The 20,917-nt window shown below is 43.3% G+C and overlaps 1 protein-coding gene across 1 annotated transcript in view; it reads left to right on the top strand.

The window, feature by feature from the left end:
• Positions 1–2,040: 2,040 nt before the first annotated feature.
• Positions 2,041–20,917, top strand: part of Gycalpha99B (guanylate cyclase 1 soluble subunit alpha 2) — a 135,865-nt gene continuing 116,988 nt past the window's right edge. Inside the window, exon 1 of the mRNA XM_075878658.1 lies at positions 2,041–2,709. Within this exon, the coding sequence (XP_075734773.1) occupies positions 2,398–2,709 (312 nt within the window). The 5' untranslated portion in view covers positions 2,041–2,397. The remainder of the gene's footprint in view (positions 2,710–20,917) is intronic.

The raw sequence follows: 20,917 nt of genomic DNA, 5'->3' as shown, positions 1-20,917 counted from the left end.
TCAATGAGTCTTTTGATTTCTGCATGCTGTTTTTGTAACAGCTTCGATGTCTCCTAAACGTACATTTAGTTTCACGAATAAGAGTCGCAAATTTCGGAAAGTTCTTGTGTCCTAAACGACCAGCTTTTTTTAAAAAAACTATAAAACCACTACAACAACGTTTATTTACTCATTAGCACTCCGTAGCCTCAAGCATTTAAGGCTGTTTTCTTGTTCGTGCGTTTCGCGTAAGGCTGAATTGCTTCGCCACACAGTGTGTGATGCAAGGCGAAGCCCACGTTGTGAAGCAAGTGTCAGAGATGTCCGCCGAAGATGGATCACCGGATGAGCGAGTGCTTATAGCGGGCGAAACATCCTACACCGTCCGAGCAGTCGCCCACTTAGGGAGATCAAAGAGGGCGCACTCGAGCTCTTGAACTGGGGAGCAGCATGAATGCAATAGCACTCGTTGAAAAAAAAAACAGACAAGTAGACATTCAGCAGAAGGCTCCGAAATAGCTAACATTTCTGAAAACGCACACGCGCGCTAAGCTACGACTTACAGATAACACGGTTATCTTTTATCTTACGTTTGCTCCTTTGAATTAAGGACAATCTAAGATTGTACATATTGTACCGTGAGTGCTGTTGGTCTACAAATAAGAGGCGAGTTAAGCGAGGCGAAGTTTAAGAAGGGAAACCTTTGAAGAACAAACTTTATTACACACTAAAAGCAAGAGAAGCAATTTGGCGGTGCTAGTCAAATCAAATCAAACATAGCCAAACCACGTCCAACGTCTCACATAAATAATGTCTGATTGAAGTCTTGTTAAGGGTCTGAGAGCATTCGTCTTTGATATGTGTTGAGCCGATAAAGGGCCATCCATTTTGTAATGAATGAATGAATGAATGAATGAATGAAGGAGTGAATGAAACATACATTGCAGAAATTGTAGAGTCTGTGCTGCAGCTTTTGTTTGCGAGTGTCGGGTGGGGATCTATTCCGGGACCTCATTGGACAAAACGGATCTCAATTTCGTGCTTTATGATGGTCCGTTTCGTAAAAAGCTGCCCCAATTTACAAAGTAAAAACCAGAAGCCTGAATCTCCTTTTGAGCAGCCTTGCTCACCATTGTAATGTTTGAAGCGGAATATACCTTAACTTTATTCGCCCGAAACCTTGCTCGTCTTTTATCTATTATTGGTATCGCACTTGTTCTTTCTTCTTGCTTCCATAATGCCGTCTGAACTTGAAAAATGCTAATAGAAAACCTTCTTTTTGTCTGTTACAGGTGACAGACAGGGCAAATGACCAAGCTGGTAACACCGGACAAGTGCGGCCTGCGCTTTTAAATATTTATATCTTGTAAAGCACTTTAACGAGTGAGATCCTCGTTTGACAAGCGAAAGGGCTTCCACTTCGTAAGGCTTGATAAATGCACACTGCCCAGTCCAACCATCGGCGTACGTTCAGGTTGCTGGCCTCAGTCGATGAGGCTGTCTAAACGACACCTTACTGCACACGCACAAAGGACCCCTTACAAACTAGCCCAATCTCAATCGTTGCTTCAGGACACTTCAAGGCTGTGACGAAAATACCGAGAAGCAGATTTTCATAACGCGCTTCTTGTGGCTTAGTTTCGTACATGCAATGATCAACATGTTTACGGGCCCGGTATTATCCAGAGCGAGTCTTCCCATGACATAAACGTTCCAGCGCGCAAAAGGAGTGGCGCCGCTCAGCATTAAAGGCCTTCAGACAATAACAATACGCCAGCACGGTGAGAGAAGTATAAAAAACAAACTAAAGAGAGGGTCCCGTAAAGGCGTCATATGGAAGCTGCTGATACTAGGGCGTGATCATAAAATATACGACAAGCAAAGACGAGCGGGAGCTAACTACCGTACGGACACCTTCCACTCGTGTCTTCCAATACAGCGCTAACGAGAAAACATGGCAGTGACATAGCCCTCATACGAGACAACAAGTAAACGAAATCTGCTCGACGTCTTTGTACCGAAGGGAGACGACAGAGAAGAACAAAGAGCCATTCAAAACAAGGCCGACGGGAGAAGCGACGGCTGGAAAGAGCGGAAGTTTTACGCGCATTGGGCTCTTAACGAGACCACACCCGAATTCGCGAAGAGAAGGTAGGGAGGTTAACCAAGGCTCAGCCGGGCAGACTACCCGGTAAGCAAAAAAAAAAAAAAAAAAAAGAAGGGAGAAAGGACAGCGACACAAGTGACGACACACCGGTGCCAACTAAGCCCGCAGGTGGCCGTTCAGCTGAATTGGAGACACGACTTCCGCATTAGCACCGCCTGACTTTTGGTCCCTCGGCGACGTGGTCACAGTTGGCGGCCAATCGCGACGCTTCGTGAACGCGGATCGCTCGAAAGAAGCGGCCGGAGCGAACGATGAGCGGCTTCGATTCGGGTGGCGGTTGCCCTCTGATGGGGGGTCCCAAGTCGAGTGCGGGTCCGAGCGCGGCGCCTAAACTGACGGCGCCCGCTCTCCTGGTGGTTCCGGACTCGTCGCCTCTGACGCGTCGCAGATGGAGCTCGGGGGGCGTGATTAGCCCTCGCAGCCCGGTCACGCCCAGGGAGTTTCGTGGTGGCGGTGGACTCTCGCCCGACCTGTTGTCGGCTGACCGGCCGGAGACGCCCGAAGGCGAGAGGCTGGACCTGAGGGCCATCGGAGCGGCTGTTTCGGCGCTGCTGGCACCGACCGTGAGTTACACTCCCTGACCCTTTGCTTTTGTATAGTTGCCGATCAGTCATTCCCGATATTTTTCGCGCACACTTTAACCAAGCCTCATGTCTATAGCGCCTGTTTAGTCGTTACGTGGTGCATATACTGCATGAGGACGAATCGCGAAAAAAAAAAGAAAGAGAAGGGGCTAGAAAGGACAGCACAAAAAAGATAGAACGAACGATATTGTGCATCATCAGAACCGACAGTATCGACGTGACGCGACGCAGAGCTGGCCACCCATGCTGCGAACGCTCCCGGGTGATCTGTAGAAAGAAGTTGAGTTTTTTTTTTTATTCTTCATGCATGTGTAAGCGATAAGCGGAAAAAAAATGCTGAAGTTAGCTGTAGGACTACTACCCTGATAACGGAAACTTTGGAAGGAAGCAGTAATCTCGAACTCGAGCATACGCAATACATGCTTGTGACATGCACGGCCCCGTGTGGAAGATGTACAGTTTTTACGTGTACAGACCAGACACTATACGCTTTATGGACAAAAATCGGCTAAACCCGGAAAGGCAGCACAATCAAAGTAAAAGTGCAGAGGCTGAGTTTTCTGTACCTTGCACGTTTTATTGCTCCTCACTGCAAGTTAAACTTTATTTCTTTAAGTTTACAGGTGAGAAACGTCCTCCGGTACAAAAAGCTGCCGTCAGCAGCTTGGCTAGGCCCAGGAGGAGTTGTAAATGACAGTTCGAAAAAACTCAGCATTTTGGTACATGACTAAAGCGTAACCCTCATACTCAGTACTTGTTTTACCACAAGACGTTTAACGTTCAGGAACAGGCATTTTTTGTACAAATGGCGAAGCAATAAAATGATTGATTGATATGTGGGGCTTAGCGTCCCAAAACCACTTTATGATTATGAGAGACGCCGTAGTGGAGGGCTCTGGAAATTTCGACCACCTGGGGTTCTTTAACGTGCACTCAAATCTAAGCACACGGGCCTACAACATTTCCGCCTCCACCGGAAATGCAGCCGCCGCAGCCGGGATTTGAACCCGCGACAAGCGGGTCAGCAGCCGAGTACCTAAGCCACTAGACGACCGCGGTGGGGCAGCAATAAAATGAAACATGACCATCTTATATACATTGTTATAATTGAATACACATTATATATTTTAGATAATAATGATATACTTCTTAAATTCCTTATAATATAACCATGCTGTGTAAAGATGAATATTTAGAATTTTTGGCGAATTGTGTTTCATAGATTGCAACCTATATTCAGTGTGAAAGCACAGCACAAACCAAGGTTTAGGGTTTTTGAGATGCACAGACATGTAATGGTGCTGCAAGGTCACTAGTTGGTAAGATGATCTCTACTTTGTTTTTGAAAAATGAAATATTTGCAAAACATGTTATTCGTACTACTGAATCTATCCACGTGACTTGCTATTTGGCTTTAACTGTCGACGCTGCATGTGACAAATTTAACCTTTAGTGTTCTGTGTCCCCCATTGTTCGAGTTAAATGAGATCACACAGCTTTTTATTACTGGAAGGCAGACAAGGCGCATAGCTCTACTTTTATTGTATTGTGTGAATTTTAAGCTATTATGAATAAGCTATATTTCAACGAACTACGGACTGTGCCGGTGTTAGGAAGCTCTATGTAAGAGTAGAGCATATACTTGGTTGCGGAATACAAAATGAACCAACTTAAACTATATAGTTGTGAGAAATCGAAATGAGTAAGAAAAAAAAAAGCAACGTTCATCGTTGCGGTAAAATAAGAGCAAAAGCAGATTTTTATGGAAGAACATCAAACTTATCTATTCATCCATCGACCGCTTATTTTTTCCCCCAAAATTTTCCTCGTGGTGCTATGTTGAGGGCATTCAGGAACCTGAGTGGAAAACACAAATAGCACCGAAACGTTTTTCTGTTTATGTTTTCATACTTGGTGTTTTTCCAAACCAGCTCTTGCATTTCCCAACTAAAATGATTGTTGACCATAGTGAAAAGTAAAAAAAAGTAAACCGAACCGCAAATAAGTGTAAGACCGCTATTGATTGTCTACGAGAGATCCAAATTCACGAAGACCGCTAGCTTTCTGCTATCTTGGTTCGTACTTGCTTACCTGGGAGTAACTTTTTTCACACGGTGATTCCATGGCTTTCCCTGACCATTGATCACCAGTGAGATCAGTGGTCAGAGAAAGCCACAGAATTCAGGGCAGCCAGAGTGGTAAGCCATTCTGCATTTCAAGAAACGTTATGATTAGCCGTCGTCACGGACCATCCTTTGCGATCGAATACGCACAATGGCCTGTCTATATATAGGGCCTCAACGCTGCCAGCACTGCATAGTTCAAAGAAAGGTGACGCTAGTAGCGGTACCTTACCTAGGTGCTTTCCATCGCGTGGCTATAGTCAGCGAAGCGATGGTAATGATTGGGAGCTTCGATGTTTCGTCCAGCTTTTCGCGCTTGTGCTACATGTAAAACGGCGCACTGTACGCTGCACAAAAGCGAGCGCCCCATACACTGCGGTCGATCAATGCTCAAAAATAATAATAAGGAAAAAGCAGATGCTGCTGATGTTCCATTTTATGTTTAAGTTGGTGGTTGCCGACTTTCCGGAAATTTCGCTGCGTGCAGTGCGAGATTGTATTGCCCTTGCTCGACGCTAGTTCACGACTCCCGCTTGGCGTAACCCTGCTGAAGTTTCGTCCGAAACAATGCTACTCGCAATTGTTAACGCTGAGAAATTACCGCTTCATAATTACTTGTGCTTACTCTAAAAAAATCTCAGGATAACATAGTCTTATATTGGGTGCAATAAAAAAAATCAGAGAGGATCAAAGACACTCCATTTCAGATAGCAATCTTTAAATCGATTCCCAATTTTGTTTCAAACGTGTACGATGTATAATTAACGTGTTGTAAGATAATGCTGCCAGCTTTGAATAGTTGCAGCACTAAGTAACTACGTCGGCATTTCAGACAACATTCTTGTTTCACCTGCAGCTGAGTGGAAATTATTTCGCGATCGTTCTTCAAAAAACAAGGAAAAAAAAGAAACGACCTAGAACATTATTTTTTTCTTCATCATCGACCTTATCAACTGAGCTCTTTTCTGATGTCAATTTAATCATGTTACTTGTTCATTATGAAAAGCACAACTCGGACTTTACGCTAAGTCGGCTGTTTTATTCGTACAGAAAATGTTTTATCGGGTATGTGCATATAATTATTAGCCAACAGGCCGCATTCATATTCTATCTCGGAGACTAACGACTTGCCTGCAGCATGCCTTTCATACTCTTCCGCCTTCGCGATACACGGTGTTCTTGTGTTCCGCTAATGCAATCCTGTCTTCCGAGCCTGCCCTTAGATCTTGTATTAATACGTTTGTCTGCGTTCCGCGGATGGACCCATTTTGGGGCTTCATGGTACGGCTCTGATCCCTTATCCGGTTTGTGACTTGCGTTCCCACCTGCGAAGTCTCGTAGTCCCGGTGTTGGTGAAGGATGTGTGTGATATGTTTCTTATCAAAGTGCTAGCTCATACTTGTTGCTTGGTTTTTTTTTTTTTGTGGGCCATTTCTACGTATATACGCCTTTATCGAATAGGGTTGTGTTATAACGAAAAATGGGGTAAATGTAGTGTGGAAACCGCCTGTAACGTCTTTACTTTTTGGTAGTAAAGAACAAACGAAGTCCGTATTCGTGTCTCACTCTTTAAACGTAGCTTTACTAACTTTTATTTTATAAGCCTTCAACTTCCGCCACTTTCTTGTTATTACATTATACGTTACGTGCTCTAGGTACGTACAAAAGTGACTAAGTATAAAATCGAGGTTTTGCTGCGAAAGGAAAATATTGCGTCTAGTGCCTGTGAACAGGGGTCATTAGGCGATAGATGAATCTTGGCGGAATAGAGAGATTAGACTCTTTTTTTCCTCCCTCAATAAATCTCCGCCATCTAGTTTACACGTGTAGGACAGCAAATCGGTTATTTTTTACTAATTAACCTCCATGCCTTTCATTCTCTAGAATTTCTTCTAGTTATCTCTCTCTTTTGACAGAATGCAGTAAGGCAGAAAATCTAGAGATTGAAATAAATAATGCATGGACGATTAAATACCTGGTGTTAATGTTACAGCGCAAACCCGCAAGGCACACCACGAAGAATATACAGGATGCACACAAGTTCTGTGTACGCCGTGTTTTTTTTTTTTTGGGGGGGGGGGGCGTCTGGTGCATTAGCGCTGTAAATTTAACGCCAGGCTTATGTTCCAACTCGGCCCAAATGATAAAAATGTGGACGGACATATACATGGACAAAGCCAACCCGCTTCGAACTCTCAACTACCCTCGCAATAAAGTGCTTATGGCTAAATTAATTTTGTCGATAAAGTAATCGCGTTTAGTTCAAAATACCACTTAAAGTATAAAACGCTGGTAATATTTTAGAATATAAAGTACAGTAGAATCTCGTTAACTCAAACTTGGTTAACTTGAATTTACAGTTAGTTCGAAGTGTATATTCCTATGGGGAAAAACTCGATTTGAACATGTTGGTATACACAACTGTTCATTCAAACTGGAAGCCCCTGATTTTCATCGCTCTTTGCAGATGTCAGCCCACAGTAATCACAATGTGTTGCAATAACAAGTAAAAATAAATTCACTATAGATAAAAAATAACAGAGCAGCGCTTTTCTCAAAAGATAGTAATTCAGAGGCTGCCCGGGAGCTCTTGAGCAAGCTGCAAACGTTGCTTATGGAGTCGTGTCAGAAGAAACGCAAACAAATGCGAATTACTGATTGCCTCCGAATTTGATTACGGTAACTATTTCATGTTAATGAGCGTGTTTTACAATATAAATAGCGTCATATATTTTAGCCTAATGTTACATCTCACATGAATGCATGTCAAGGCTTATATTTGGCGCTTTGACTAATGATCAATTAAATATGATTGCCATTACGAATTCTTGAACTTAACTACGAAAGCACCTGCCGCGAACGTGTGGCAGTGCCTAGTTCGCGATAACGAATCCAGAGGTGGCTTTTTTTAGGTTTGTCCGCGCAGTGGGGTGTGAAGTCCGTTCATTTTAGCGCAGGTCCAATCATTCGAACTACACTTGTTTCGACCAATCTTGCAGTCCCCCTCGAGTTCGAATTCGCGAGCTTGTATACTGTGTCAATTGGTGCTATAAGCCCCAAATACAACAAACTGGACCAGCATTTTGAACATTTTGTGACGTAATGCTCATCAAAAAAACTTGGGTTGTTAGGTAATTTTGTTTAAGGTATCATTCGGCTAAACGGGGGGTGTTAGCGCAAGTGGTCGCAAATACATTGATAGGCTTCCGTCAATTGTTCTTTCTGTAGACTCTGTATGTCCCTAAAATATTCTGTAGAGAAATAGCACTTCATCAAAAAATCAACGTTACTGCTAAATCTTACAAATTTAATCTATCAACGTAACCCAAATCAATCGCGTCAAAAAAGAATCCTCCGTCGCTAACCTAAACGTTCTGACAAACTTTACAAATTTTGTCTTAAATTTGTCCCAACTTTGTGACAGTAATATAAGAAATAAGTTTATACACAAAAAAATTTTTTCACAGGAGCTCCGCACTACGTTTTTAAATTAGAGTTCAAGCATAATTAAAGCTCAATAACAGAGTGTTAATTTTCAGAACGGGGCTGCTAGCCTCACTTTTTCATAAATAAGAATATTAATAGTAATAACAAAACAATGATGAAATAAACGTGAGAAAGTCACAGTCAATTAGCTCAATGTACTTATTTTTTAAAGTTCTTGTCACACATGTGTAAGTGGAGAACGGAAGAACAAAGTACGACATTCGTCATTAAAGAATTTTGTAGTTTATAATTTGTTTGCTCAGTAAATAAACACAAAAGAGAATGCGTTGAGTTTTGTGTTGTAATAAAAGATTAGTACTATTGGGTTGCTGTTAGAAAAGTATAGCTATATGAGTGTAAGAACAAACACAAAACCACCATGATGTATTTTGTTAAGTTTTGTTTTCTTATCCTTTTGAAAAACCACCTACAGGCAAAATGTATTGAGTAAACTTATGCTACAGGAACATGTTTTAAAACTGCGGTGCTCCAGTTATGCCTATTACGCAGAACTGACATCCATTTGCAATAAAATAACTATTGCTTATTGTCGTCTCAGAGGGAAAATGCTGTCCAAAATAAATATACAGCGTGTTATTATTTTTCAAAATTTCACTTTTTATATTTTAGAGAGAGAGAGAGAGACGAAGAGAGAGAGAGAGAGGAAGATGATGTGAAATGCAAGGACGTTAACTTTAAGCAGGTTTTCATTTTGATACGGTGCACTGGGCATGAGATAAGGGGAAATAAAAAGGTAAGAAAGGAAAGAAAATGAGAAAACACATAAAAACTATTAAAAAACTAGAACAATGCACGTACACTTAAGCACAGGAGTTTCATAGTCGTTGATCAAGTCTGGCTGACCGCAAAAATTTGAACAACGCCTTCGTTGCTTTTTGGTTGGAAGCTCGATGGTTCCGGCACTTCAAAACTGATTGTTCAAAAAGCGTCTGGTCATCGCGGTGTGCTAAGGTTGCTGAGAGCTGTTGTCTCTTGGAGCTGTTTTGCGCACACAGGGCGCGGTAATGGTTTCCTCGCTGCCACAGTGATCACAGGCAGTGCTTTCAGCCATTCAGATTCGGTACGCAAAGCCGTTCGGGAACGACACTCCATGCCATACGCGGTACAGGACTCTTATTTCGGATCGGGATAGTCCGGATGCAGCTTGAAGTTGAAGTGACGGACCCAGGTGGTGAAGGCGAGAAAATATCTGAGGCTTAACGCCCCAATACCACCCTATAATTTTGAGAGATGCCGTATTCCACTACGGGCTCTGGAAATTTTTACCGTCTGCTGCTCTTCAACGTGCACTGCATGGCATGGCACAGTACACGGACCTCTGCCATTTCGCCTATACATCAAAATGCGACCACCACGGCCGGATTCGAACCTGCGACCTTCGGGTCAGCAGCAGAGCACCTTAACCGCTACACCACAGTGGCGGGTGGAAAAAACCCGGACCCATTCCTCATTTTTATGCGTTATATCACGTGCGGGCAGGCTAATCTTGGAAGCTGCAGCAGTTCTTGATAGTGAAATGGCTTCTTCAAGCTACTTTCATAAGCATTCCCTGCAGAATTATCAGCATGTTCGTTATCATTGGTGCCACAGCGGCCTAGAAGCCACTGAAAAGTTATGTCATGCCCTTGGTCTTTGAATCACTGATAGACTTTTCAGATTTCCGGTACATTTTGGTCTGAGGCGTCACGACGTAAAACTGATCATAGACACTGTAGGGCTGACTTCAAGACTGTGAATACGCCCCATTTTTGTGGTGGCTACCACTTCAATCCTTCGAACTGCACTGCGGACAGCCGCAAGCTCCACAGCAGTCGACTTAGTCTAATGACAGGAGACGTTGTTACATTATACGTGTCGGCATTGGCTGGGAAATTTCACATTGAATCTCACAGCACTCGCAATTGGGGCAATGCAGACACAGCATAGACAGATCGCTCGCTGGTGAATCTGTATTCTTCACCCTCTAAACCATAGACGTGCACGTCAATAAAGCGCAGAGTAATAAACGTTCACTTAAAATATGACCAGCAACGTGTCTTTACCAGCAAAGTTTGGACCTTAATGAAAGGTTCGTAAGACTAATACTCTGCAAAGCCTCGGTAAAATATCCGTTATTTACTACGGCAAGGTAAACTGTCATCAAAGGTCTAATACACGTAAAAAATGTACAGACGTTTGGGAAGCACGAAGGAGCGATGAAAGTTGTTATTACTGTAAAATAATAGCCCTGATTATGACCCGACTTCAGCCTTAGCTCACGTTTTCTTCAGCTTTCTGTACTCTCTACATGCGTTATAAAGGCACAAAAATGAAAACAGTGTGAAAGATAAGGACAAAACCAGTTCATGAATACTGGTCAAATTTGTTTACCATACGCAATCAAAGTTTGAAACAGATAAGGAAAACTATAGAAAAGGTTGAGGTTTGTTTGTGAATACGGGCCTATATTATCTCACAGAAACTTTCCCTACAAGAGGAGCTGGGAAATATCACCCAGCTATTCTGTAAATATAGCTTTGTGAGCGCTCTCAGTGATGGGGATATGGGGAAGACACCGGTGACGTTCCACAGCTGCGCAGTTGTTTGTGAGGTGCTTTGAACTTTCGGAGAATCCGGTATTTTATAGAGTCGTCTGAAGTTTGTAATAAATGTGCACAGATACTAAAGTACATGATAAGGTTTGTAATGTCAGTGCACGAACGTAATTTCGTTAAACCTACATCAGTAGCGACTGTAGCGGGTTAACAATGTTTAAACCAATGCGTTAGTTATTACAATTATAAATGTACCATTTAGCTTGAGATACTGTCGTTCAACGCTGCTTGATACGTAGGTGAGCTACGGAATCGAGAAGCTAACATTAAACCATTACTCTAAACTATCTACGATAAGCTTTTTTTAATGTTTCTGCCATTGAACTCTCTTTCCTTATGACACATGGATACGTCTTGCGCAATACAGCCTGCAATGCAAACGGCAGTGATACTCGAGTATTAAAAACAAGATGTTTAAACAAGATTTTTAAACAAGATTAATAAACGATGATTGCACCCACGAGCATATGAGAAAAGTTGCAAATGCTAAACAAACGAATAAAAAAACAATAATAACGTTTTGTAAAGATGGTTTTTTTGCACAATAGGGCTTGTTGCGGCGGTGCACTCTTTACAGGGGCAGTTTCGAAGCAAAAAGCATTTGGCCGACACCTCTAAACGGGAAGCCGTAACTTATCAGTAAAAGAGAGTTAACTAAAAAAGGAAGAAGAAAATAAATGGCATGACTCTCACCTTCCAGTCATCTGAAGTTCTTGGGTAAACGACAGCGTGATATTTCATTCCCGGGATGTTATTGCTGAAGAAATACGTGATTGCGTCGATATAGCGTATCCAACGCCAGAGAGCCAATAAAACGTTTCGCTCTATTCACACGCACAAAGGAAGAAAAAAAAGAAAGAAACAAAAATAAATAAATAAAGAAAGGATGAAAGAAAGGAAGAAAGCGATAAATGCAAGGGCGTCAAGTTGGGTAGTTCTTACAGAGCTACATTTTACATAACGCTAATTAGGCGCGCATAATAGCTGTCTGACTCTGATTTCCTAAGTGCACTGGCTTACTTGCTGCGCCGCTGTCTGGCAGCAGACCAAGTTAAGCTGAACATTTCAACCGATCTTACTCTAGATGGTCACCCTGACATTTAACCATGAGAAGAAAGCAAGAACATAAAAAAGTAAGTTATAAAATAAAATGTTTTAGATTATATAGGATTGCCGAAGCCAACGGGCATTGCAACACGATGCCTGGGAATCGAGACAAAAAAAAAAACATCCTAAGTAGCATTTTTCTCTTAGTTACAGGTCCCTTGGCTTGTTTCGTTCTTTTTATTTTATACTTGTCAGCAACTTCATTGAGGGACCGCCTGTGAAACTCGACATTGTGTGTGTGATGTGACATGTGTCTATCCTTCTCTATCTTTTTTTACTCCCCCCTCCCCCTCTCCATTTGTAGGGTAGCAAACTGGACGCATAGTCTAGTTAACCTCCCTACCTTTCCTACATTCCTTCGCTCTCTCTCTTTTATTTTGGTGTGCACATGCGCGTGTGATCATGTGTGCACGTGTGCGTGCATTTAACGGATGACGGGGTGAGGCTGGCTGATAAGTGCGAACCAGGTAGCTCATCAAGAGTCTAGTTGACATAAGTATAACCAAACTGCGGAATGTTACGTTGCGTGTATGGCATAGACAATGCACCAAAAACTCTTATTTTGCAGAAATAAAAAACAAATATGTAAAAATGCGATGGTGGAGTGAGTGTCTTTCGGTCTAAAATCAATATCTGCAGGCAGAGTTATCTTTTTGTAGATCTAGGGAATGGTGACTTCTATATTCTATTAATAACGCTGGTGACCTCTCCTCGCCGTAACGCGTTAAAAGACAGTGGGATAGGATTGATGATGCAAAAGCATCACTTTCCATTGAAGGTACAAAAAGTCAATACGTAGAATTGAGTGGTGTATTCATTGTTAGCTTCACCCCGAAATTGCAGCAAATGATTCCAAGTTATGCTATGCAAGCACTGGTTGGTAATTTCAGAAGAGTTGTTCCGCCAATAGAAATCTGCTCTTCCGTCGCCATTATTCAAAATAAATGGTTAGGAAGCACATTATAAGGTGATGTATAGTTGTCGTAGCTTAGTTATTTAAGTTAATATTGCTCAAATTCAAGCTCAGTGTTCGCTCATCATCTGTTTGATTCCCAAGAAATTCATGAATAAAGCACTAGTGCACAAAATTTTAGACATGTCTTGAAGTTGTACTATCTGTTTTCAATGTCTTTATTCAAAAAATTAAAAACAGTGAACATTCGGGTTAAGAAGTTCATCTGCACAACAACTCAATTTAGTCACTTCGCGCAAGGTATAAGGTACTTCGCGGAAGCACGTGGCCAGATGCAGTGGAAAGTTGTGTAGTTGCACCAATCGTTACATGTTTTCGCGTTAGCAGAGTGACTTTTGGCCGTCCCTGTGAGCGTGAATGCCTAAACCTGCTTTTAAGCTCGCACTCATTTTTTCTGTGGTGATACTAGTTAAGAAACAGAAGGGTGGGAGGGGGTCAATGCGCACTGTCAGGAACAACCAAACTCTCTTCAATAACTCGAAATATGTTATGATCAGTGTCATTGTACAACACTGCCGAACGCAAGGCCACACGATCGCGTGGTGTAGTACATACTGAGCCCGATATTACACACAGGCAACATGCGATGCTGTAATGTGTATAGCGAAACAAACGTGCACTTCATGCACGTGAGTGATACTTAGCTACCACATGTAAGGAGATGCCCTTTTTATTGGTATCTGTCATGTGGCTCAGAAGTGCCAAGTAGCTACTGCTATGCGGAGAGCCATTTCCAAACTATTCTTTGGGGTCCTGTGGGCTGTCTTGTGTATTTGTTGCCACTTCGTAGTTTTCTCAGAGTCACTATGTATTTTGCTGTAGCAATTCAGGAGACTATTGGTAGCCTTGATAACGTTTGTAACTTCTTTTACGTGGACCTCTGTGTCGTAATAATGCAGTGAACTTCTTCGAACTCGGTGACATATACCAACCTGTTTCTAATATAGGTGCTTTTATTGGTCTCGAAGAAGGAGGATCGTTAACGGCCTTTATATCGAGTGCTGGCGGTGTATTAGGAAGCTTTCTGGACACGTCGAGAACAGCTAACGGGAGTAGTATGAGATTAGTTTGTAGCAGAAAGTACTATAGATAAATCTGTGCTGAACGGTAACCTTAATGACCATATCATTCGACAGCAATAAGCCCGCACCAAAGTGGACATACATTTGAGTTACGATTTGCGAATTATTTATACGAGGGCAGTGCACGCAATGCATAAAAATAAAGCAATGCAGAGTCTTACAAAAATAAAAAGCACAATATATTTGTTTTGAAATTAGGTTAAGGGTCATAATGTCACACATACACAGCTACACACTAATGCTCTCGCTAAATGGCGATATGCACATGCTTTCAATAGGGTGTCGTGAGATTAAGAGCTTACGGAGAAGTGAGCGAGCATTTAGAGCTTTCTGTTGCTTTAGCACGCCTTATCAAGCTTAGATGCCCCGACCTTTAAGACATTGTGCGCAGTAAGACAGCATTTATGGAGCTGCTAACCTTCTAGAAGCCGCCAGAGTCGTTATGGACGGCCTGTAAAAGGAAGCACGCGCTCAAAAGTGACCCCTCGAATAACATTTTGCGTGCTCTTCTCAAAGCGACTTCTAACACGAGGCTCACTGGATGAGGTTCTTTTTATTTAACCACCATGTTTCACTGCTTGCTCTCGCACCTTTCCTTTCACGCAATGCATACCTTAAGTGGGGCATGATGAGATGTTAGGACACTTGGATTTTGTACTTATCATTCCAGTGACGGTGATGTCGACGGCAATAATCTGGCTTAAATTAGCCTATCGCCGTAAAAAATACCCACCAACACAGAGATAAGAAAGTAGTTTCGGTAATTTGCCCCGGTAATATTTTAGATTTATTAGTCACGAACACCCAATTATGATACGAAGTTATTCCCCAATCCTAGTGTAGGGTAGCATACCAGATACGAGCATCTGGTTAACCTCCCTGCCGTCCTTTTTTTCTCGTGTTTCTCTTACTTGGTACGGTGAACAGATGGGTACATAAAGCGTCGGAATAATCCAACTGATCCTGTAATATAAAACCTGACATCGTGGGTGCACTAACATAATATTGATCTTCAGATAATAAATAATGAATAAAGCTGCATGCCAGAACCCACTCAAAAAAGTTTAGATTAGAGTGACTTATTGGACTCATGCTGCCCATCTGCCCACCACTGAAAGCGATGAGATAAAATTTTGTACGCTTCATAAGCGTCTGATCTGATTACTGGGACCGACTCGAACTAGTTGTTTTGCTTCGGAAGATGTATAGCCATCTGTGGAATATCGAGTTCGGAAGATCGCTCGAGAGATAACGTACCTGAAAATACACACACACACACACACACACACACACACACACACACACACACACACACACACACACACACACACACACACACACACACACACACACACACACACACACACACACACACACACACACACACACACACACACACACACACACACACACACACACACACACACACACACACACACACACACACACACGCACACACGCACACACGCACACACGCACACACGCACGCACGCACGCACGCGCGCACGCACACACGCACGCATGCACGCAGACAAGCAAGTACAAAAGAAGAAGGAAGGAAGCATCATCAAGTACACTCACTGGAGAGATCGCAACGTTAACACAGTTCACCCGAGATGTTTCTGCCGCGCGCTCTCATTCGCATCGTGTTGCGGCTGCCTCATAAAGAACGTGCACCGAAACTTGACGCTACGGAATAACTCTCGCTAACGCTCTCTCAGCTGCTCGCTCTTCGTTGCTATAAGATGCAAACGCACTGCAGTCAAGGAAGATTGCTGCGCTGCCTGAATTTGAAAATGGACTCCCGCGCTGCTACTGTCTGCTTGATCCTTTGTAGCTATATGGGTCACGGCTACACTTCATTTCCTTATAAAAAAGATTGCTGAGCAGGTAGGCTGATGATAGTGCGAGCTTACTTAAATTTTCTATACAATTTCTTCTGATGTTGTTTCCTCCTTATACCTTCAGCGTCAGCCATCTCTATTTTGTTGCCCTTTTCATACCCGTATTCATGCCCGTTCGGGTTGCAAAAAGCAATCTCAGAAACGGTGTTTCGCAACCTAAGAAATTTCGTTTTTTTTCCTGAAAAATATTAGAAGGTGTTCAATAAGCCGTTTACTTATTGCTTATTTCGAAACACGTACTGGTGCTTGCACGGGGGCGTCATCAGACGAGGCAAAGCCTCAATGCCTTGCAAGTGGTTCTGAATTTTCGTTATGAATTTCAGCCAAGGCTTCAGTTCTCGTATAGGACTTGTATTAAGGGGATTGCGCTTGAAGAGATGAAGAAAATTATGATTGCTTTCTACGAACTCAGTGGGAGTAAAAAGGCAGAACTTTATAAAATGCCTGGAATGGTTATGATTTTTTTTTGTTATCAGTGGTGTGCCTTTTAGAATTACTAATTGTTTTCTAAGCAAAGCAATTAGGACACGTGACAACGAGCAGTTTTTTCTTTGTTAACTTTTTTTACAAGGAGAAGGCAATGGGGAACCTTGGCGCGAATCGAGTTGGCAAGCTATTAGCGAACGAAATGTTCGCTAATAACTTGCCAATAATGCAACACGCTCGGGAATGTAGATCGTGACACCATCCGTATACACTTGGTGCGATACGCAATTTCTCTCCTGTCTCTTAGAACTTCAAGTTTACAGCAAGCTGTCAAGCGGTGATACAGTTTATAGAGGAAATCCTGTCGATCAGGAATGCCAAGATCTTGCACGCTCTCTTGCACTTCTCAGTTATGCGCTGCAGCCGCTGTTCTCTACCAAAACTAGATATTTGCTCACGTTGCTTTAGCACTAGATCGCGTATGCAGACAGTCAGCTAGGGGTGCTGTAACGCTGTCACCCAGAAATGCCAATAAGACGCAAGTCGCTCGATTCGTTTCGCTAGCGTCGTTTCGGGACAACGAAACCTATTTTCGCTTCAACGTATGTTTGATAGTTGAAGAGCAAGAGAATTATGCGAATCCTGTAAACACACTCAACATCATCGTCTAATTGCAAACGCATTTGGGAACGCGTTAGTGTTCGTTCGGCTCATGAAATCTTGGATAGACAGTGTTTTCGAGCGCTTTATTAAGAGTTCCTCCAGTAACGCGAGTCCCCCGGCAGTGCAACGCTGTCCTCGCATTCCAGTCCTCCGATTCCGACGTGCCGGCTCGCGGAATACGGTGGCAAGTTTCGCCACGAAAAGTGCGAACTCCAGCGTTTCACGCGGACTTGTTTCTCGAAACGGAAAAGAATGCGCCTATCTCGTTCCACGCCCCGAGGCAGATCACACTCGAGAGAGTCTACCGGCTCGACACCGTCGATAAATCGAATGTTTGATTTCAGCTGGCGTCAAGTTTACTCTTTTTTTCGTGTCATTTTCTTTAGTGCCACACGAGAAAATCGGGAATTCCTGCTACAGGGACTCCGTCGAGGTGTGATTTGGGAAACGTGCTCCCTTTTGTCTCTCTTATTCGGGCGCATGGCTAGAAAAAAAAAACGCTGAGTTGCACGGCTAGCTTGTTCTGTCAGAAAGTAAATCATGCGACAACGCTATGTCCTTGTAAGGTATTGCTACATGCTTTTCCTTCCGTCTGGTAGAAAGGCAGGAGTCTTTCGCCAAAAGCGTTCTTCTTGTTTACCCGCCTAAGTGAAAAAAAAAATCTTTCAACTAATCCATGGTAGGAAGGGAGGTTTATAAGCGCAGTGTAATTTATTTTCCGGCTCATGGCATTACCGTTATTTGAGTAGTGAAACCAACAATAACAATGCTACCGGTGAATCAAGCACCGCAGCAACTGTTACGATGCTGCATTGACGCGAGCGTCATATAGTCGCGCACGCGTTTGTCTGTTCAATCTCTAGCCACAGTTTTCTCCGGTCAGGAATGAGTAAATGAAATGGGCTCACTAGAGACGCAGTTCGAATATATTTCAGACGAAAGGTCGCTTTCGGATACTACAAAGTCGTTACATTTTTGTGTCTGAAGGCGCAGCTTTCTTGACGTGACCTTTAGATCTGCAGTATGGGGCCAGCCGAAGCAAACTATTCAGCAACCTCATGTATGATAAAAAGCTATCAATCGACTTGAAGAAAGAAAGAAAGAAAGGAAGCAAGAAAGGAAGAAAGGAAAGAAGAAAGAAAGGAAGAAAGAAAGAAATAGCGTATAGAAGAAGCGCACACTCATGGTGATGAAGTGATACAAACACAGTCAAATACTCGAGGCTCTGCCTTTCAACACCTTTCATATCTGACCTATAAGGAAGCGGTTTAATAGAGAGCGCTACAGGTTACTTATGGCGTCTTGACACTCGAGATTTTCTCGCGGCTATAACTTCCTCGAAAAAAAGACGCTTGATTTAAGCTCCTCACTAAACATCTCAGGAAAAAGTTTCAAGAATAAAAGGCGCAAGAAACATCGATGGAAGTGTCACGAGCAGCCGCTTTTGTAGTCTCAGATATTCAACATAAAGAGGATCACTTCATCTTTCACGAGGCGACGAAGTCCTTTTGTTTCTTTCGTGCTACACTGAACACGCACGAAAAGAGGCACCTCTCGGCCTAGCGGGAAAGGCGAGCAAAGACTGAGCAGAGAGCGACTAACGCCATGGAAAGAAACAAGTGAAAAAAAGAAAAGCAAATAAAGTAATACCAACAACATGCGGCATCATGTATTGTTCCTGACAATGAAGGGGGAGGTAACACTTCCCTTCCACTTGCAACGATCCTTCAGCACAACACAGACCCCCCGTTTGATTTTTTTGCATCTTTTTTTTTCAATTTTTTTTTCTATTGAGCAACTCTCGGTTATGTGCTGCTCGGCATCTTCATCACGCCAACGCTGGTGGTGCTATTTCTTTCAGTTCGGTTGCTTTATGTATGTATTTGCGCATGCGTATTGCGTGCGATGGTGCGCTTGCCTTAACGCATCGTGGCAGTTTGCCGGTGAGGAAGGGAAGTACGACTAAATTCGTCTTTTACTTTTGAACACGCTGGCTTCTTTGCTGGCTTTACGCTTTCTGAACAGCGTTTGCACAGCGCAGTGTTGTTTCGGACTCGCGTCGCAAAGTGTGCCGTGGCCGCATTGCCGAAACTGCTTTCGGATTGTTTTTATGGCAAAAGCTGCTAAAGCCGTGGGTTTGTCCTTCTATTGTGACCGGCTCGTGATCGCCTATAGTTTATGGATCACTCAGTAGGTGGTGCTATTGTAACAGACAGACAGACATGCATACAGACAGACAGGCAGACAGACAGACAAACAGACAGACAGACAGACAGACAGACAGACAGACAGACAGACAGACAGACAGACAGACAGACAGACAGACAGACAGACAGACAGACCAACGGACGGATGGATGGACGGACAGACAAATAGACAGGCGGACAGACGGACGGATGGACAGATGGACGGATTCACGGTTTACTGATAAAACCCTCCGAAGCTTCGCCCCACTCATCTTTTCATTCCGTGGATATGCTGTGATTTTTTTACTTAGTCGTTTTTTTTCTATTTCTTCTAAAGATTGAGAACAAAATATGATAAAAAACCCGGGTAGTAGTGTCACAAGGGTAGCTTCTCTAGCGCTGTATGAAAAATTCGTAAACATGGGGTATTGATGAAGCCGACGTTTCAACAAGAGGACTTCCTTCTTCAAGGCTGTTTTCTAATACGCAGGCTGAACACTTTTTTAACATCCGACGATGCACCGGAGTAGTCGCTATCAGATCGGGCACATAGAAGAAGCGGTGGCGAGCGAAATGTAACGAAGGAATTTAGGAAGAGGCTTTTCAGCGCGTCGTGCACTTGTCTGCAGAACGACACTAGCACGTGCAAAAAGGCAAAAAAAAAACAAAGTAAAGCGTGTTGTGCTCAAGAAAACGTGCAATGAAACAAGAAATGTACGCGGAAGCCAAAAGGTATGCGCTCTTGTCTTTGTGCCTTACGTCGCCTGCATCGTCAACTATGAAATACTGATCAGGCGTGGGTTACGGGGAGCAATACTTCTGGCAATTCTCACGGTCGAAATGACAGGCCTGCGAGGCGAGTGTGTGCGTGGGAGGGGGGGACAATATATGTGGAGATGACTTCCAGGCGTCATCTTTATCTTGCTCTTTTCATACCCGCGCGTTCGCTCGACTTCGTCGTTTTGCTGCTGTGTATCCGCCGCCTCGTGTCTGTCTGGAAACGCACTCTTTCATTTCGTCGCGACCTTCTTGACCTTCCATTCTCTTCGCTTCTGCCAGGAGTCGACTTTTCTTCGTCTCTACTTTCTGCGTCGAGTACTAGCTGAGCCGTTATACCAGCAGGTTATTGGGACCACTTTTTCACGGAAGAGCTGGCAATTCTTGCTATGCTATCGGCTGAGCTGTGCTGGGGAGAACAGTTGGGAGAGACGCCGGGAGACAGATGGAAGTAACCTTCACTCGGCAGATATATAGACATAAGAGAACCGCTCAAATGAAACAAACTCGAGCACTGAGACGCTGGCCGAGTCGGAAAAAAATTCGAGCGCTTGTTGCCTTTCAGCGTCATCTTCCTTTCGGGATTCGCGACCTCCGGCCCGCGGGTATCGGAGATCTCTCTTAAGCAATAGAGAATCTGGCGGTTTCACGCCAGTTTGCGAGAGGAAGAAGGAAGGGGCATCTTTATTTCCCTTGCTGGGGGCCTTTGCTTTGTGGACTGCCTCTTAAGGGCTTGTGGTTTAACTCGGAGATCGGCTCGGTGAACGACGTGACTTAAGCCGTCAATAGAAGACGTGGAAATCTAAAGATCCTTTTTTTTTGTTAGTTAGCTGAGGTTGTTGCTG

The sequence above is a fragment of the Rhipicephalus microplus genome, chromosome 2 (genome assembly GCF_043290135.1).
Source record: "Rhipicephalus microplus isolate Deutch F79 chromosome 2, USDA_Rmic, whole genome shotgun sequence".
Taxonomy (NCBI): domain Eukaryota; kingdom Metazoa; phylum Arthropoda; class Arachnida; order Ixodida; family Ixodidae; genus Rhipicephalus; species Rhipicephalus microplus.
The sequence above is the reverse complement of the archived record's forward strand: the minus strand, read 5'-3'. Positions and strand labels throughout refer to the sequence as shown.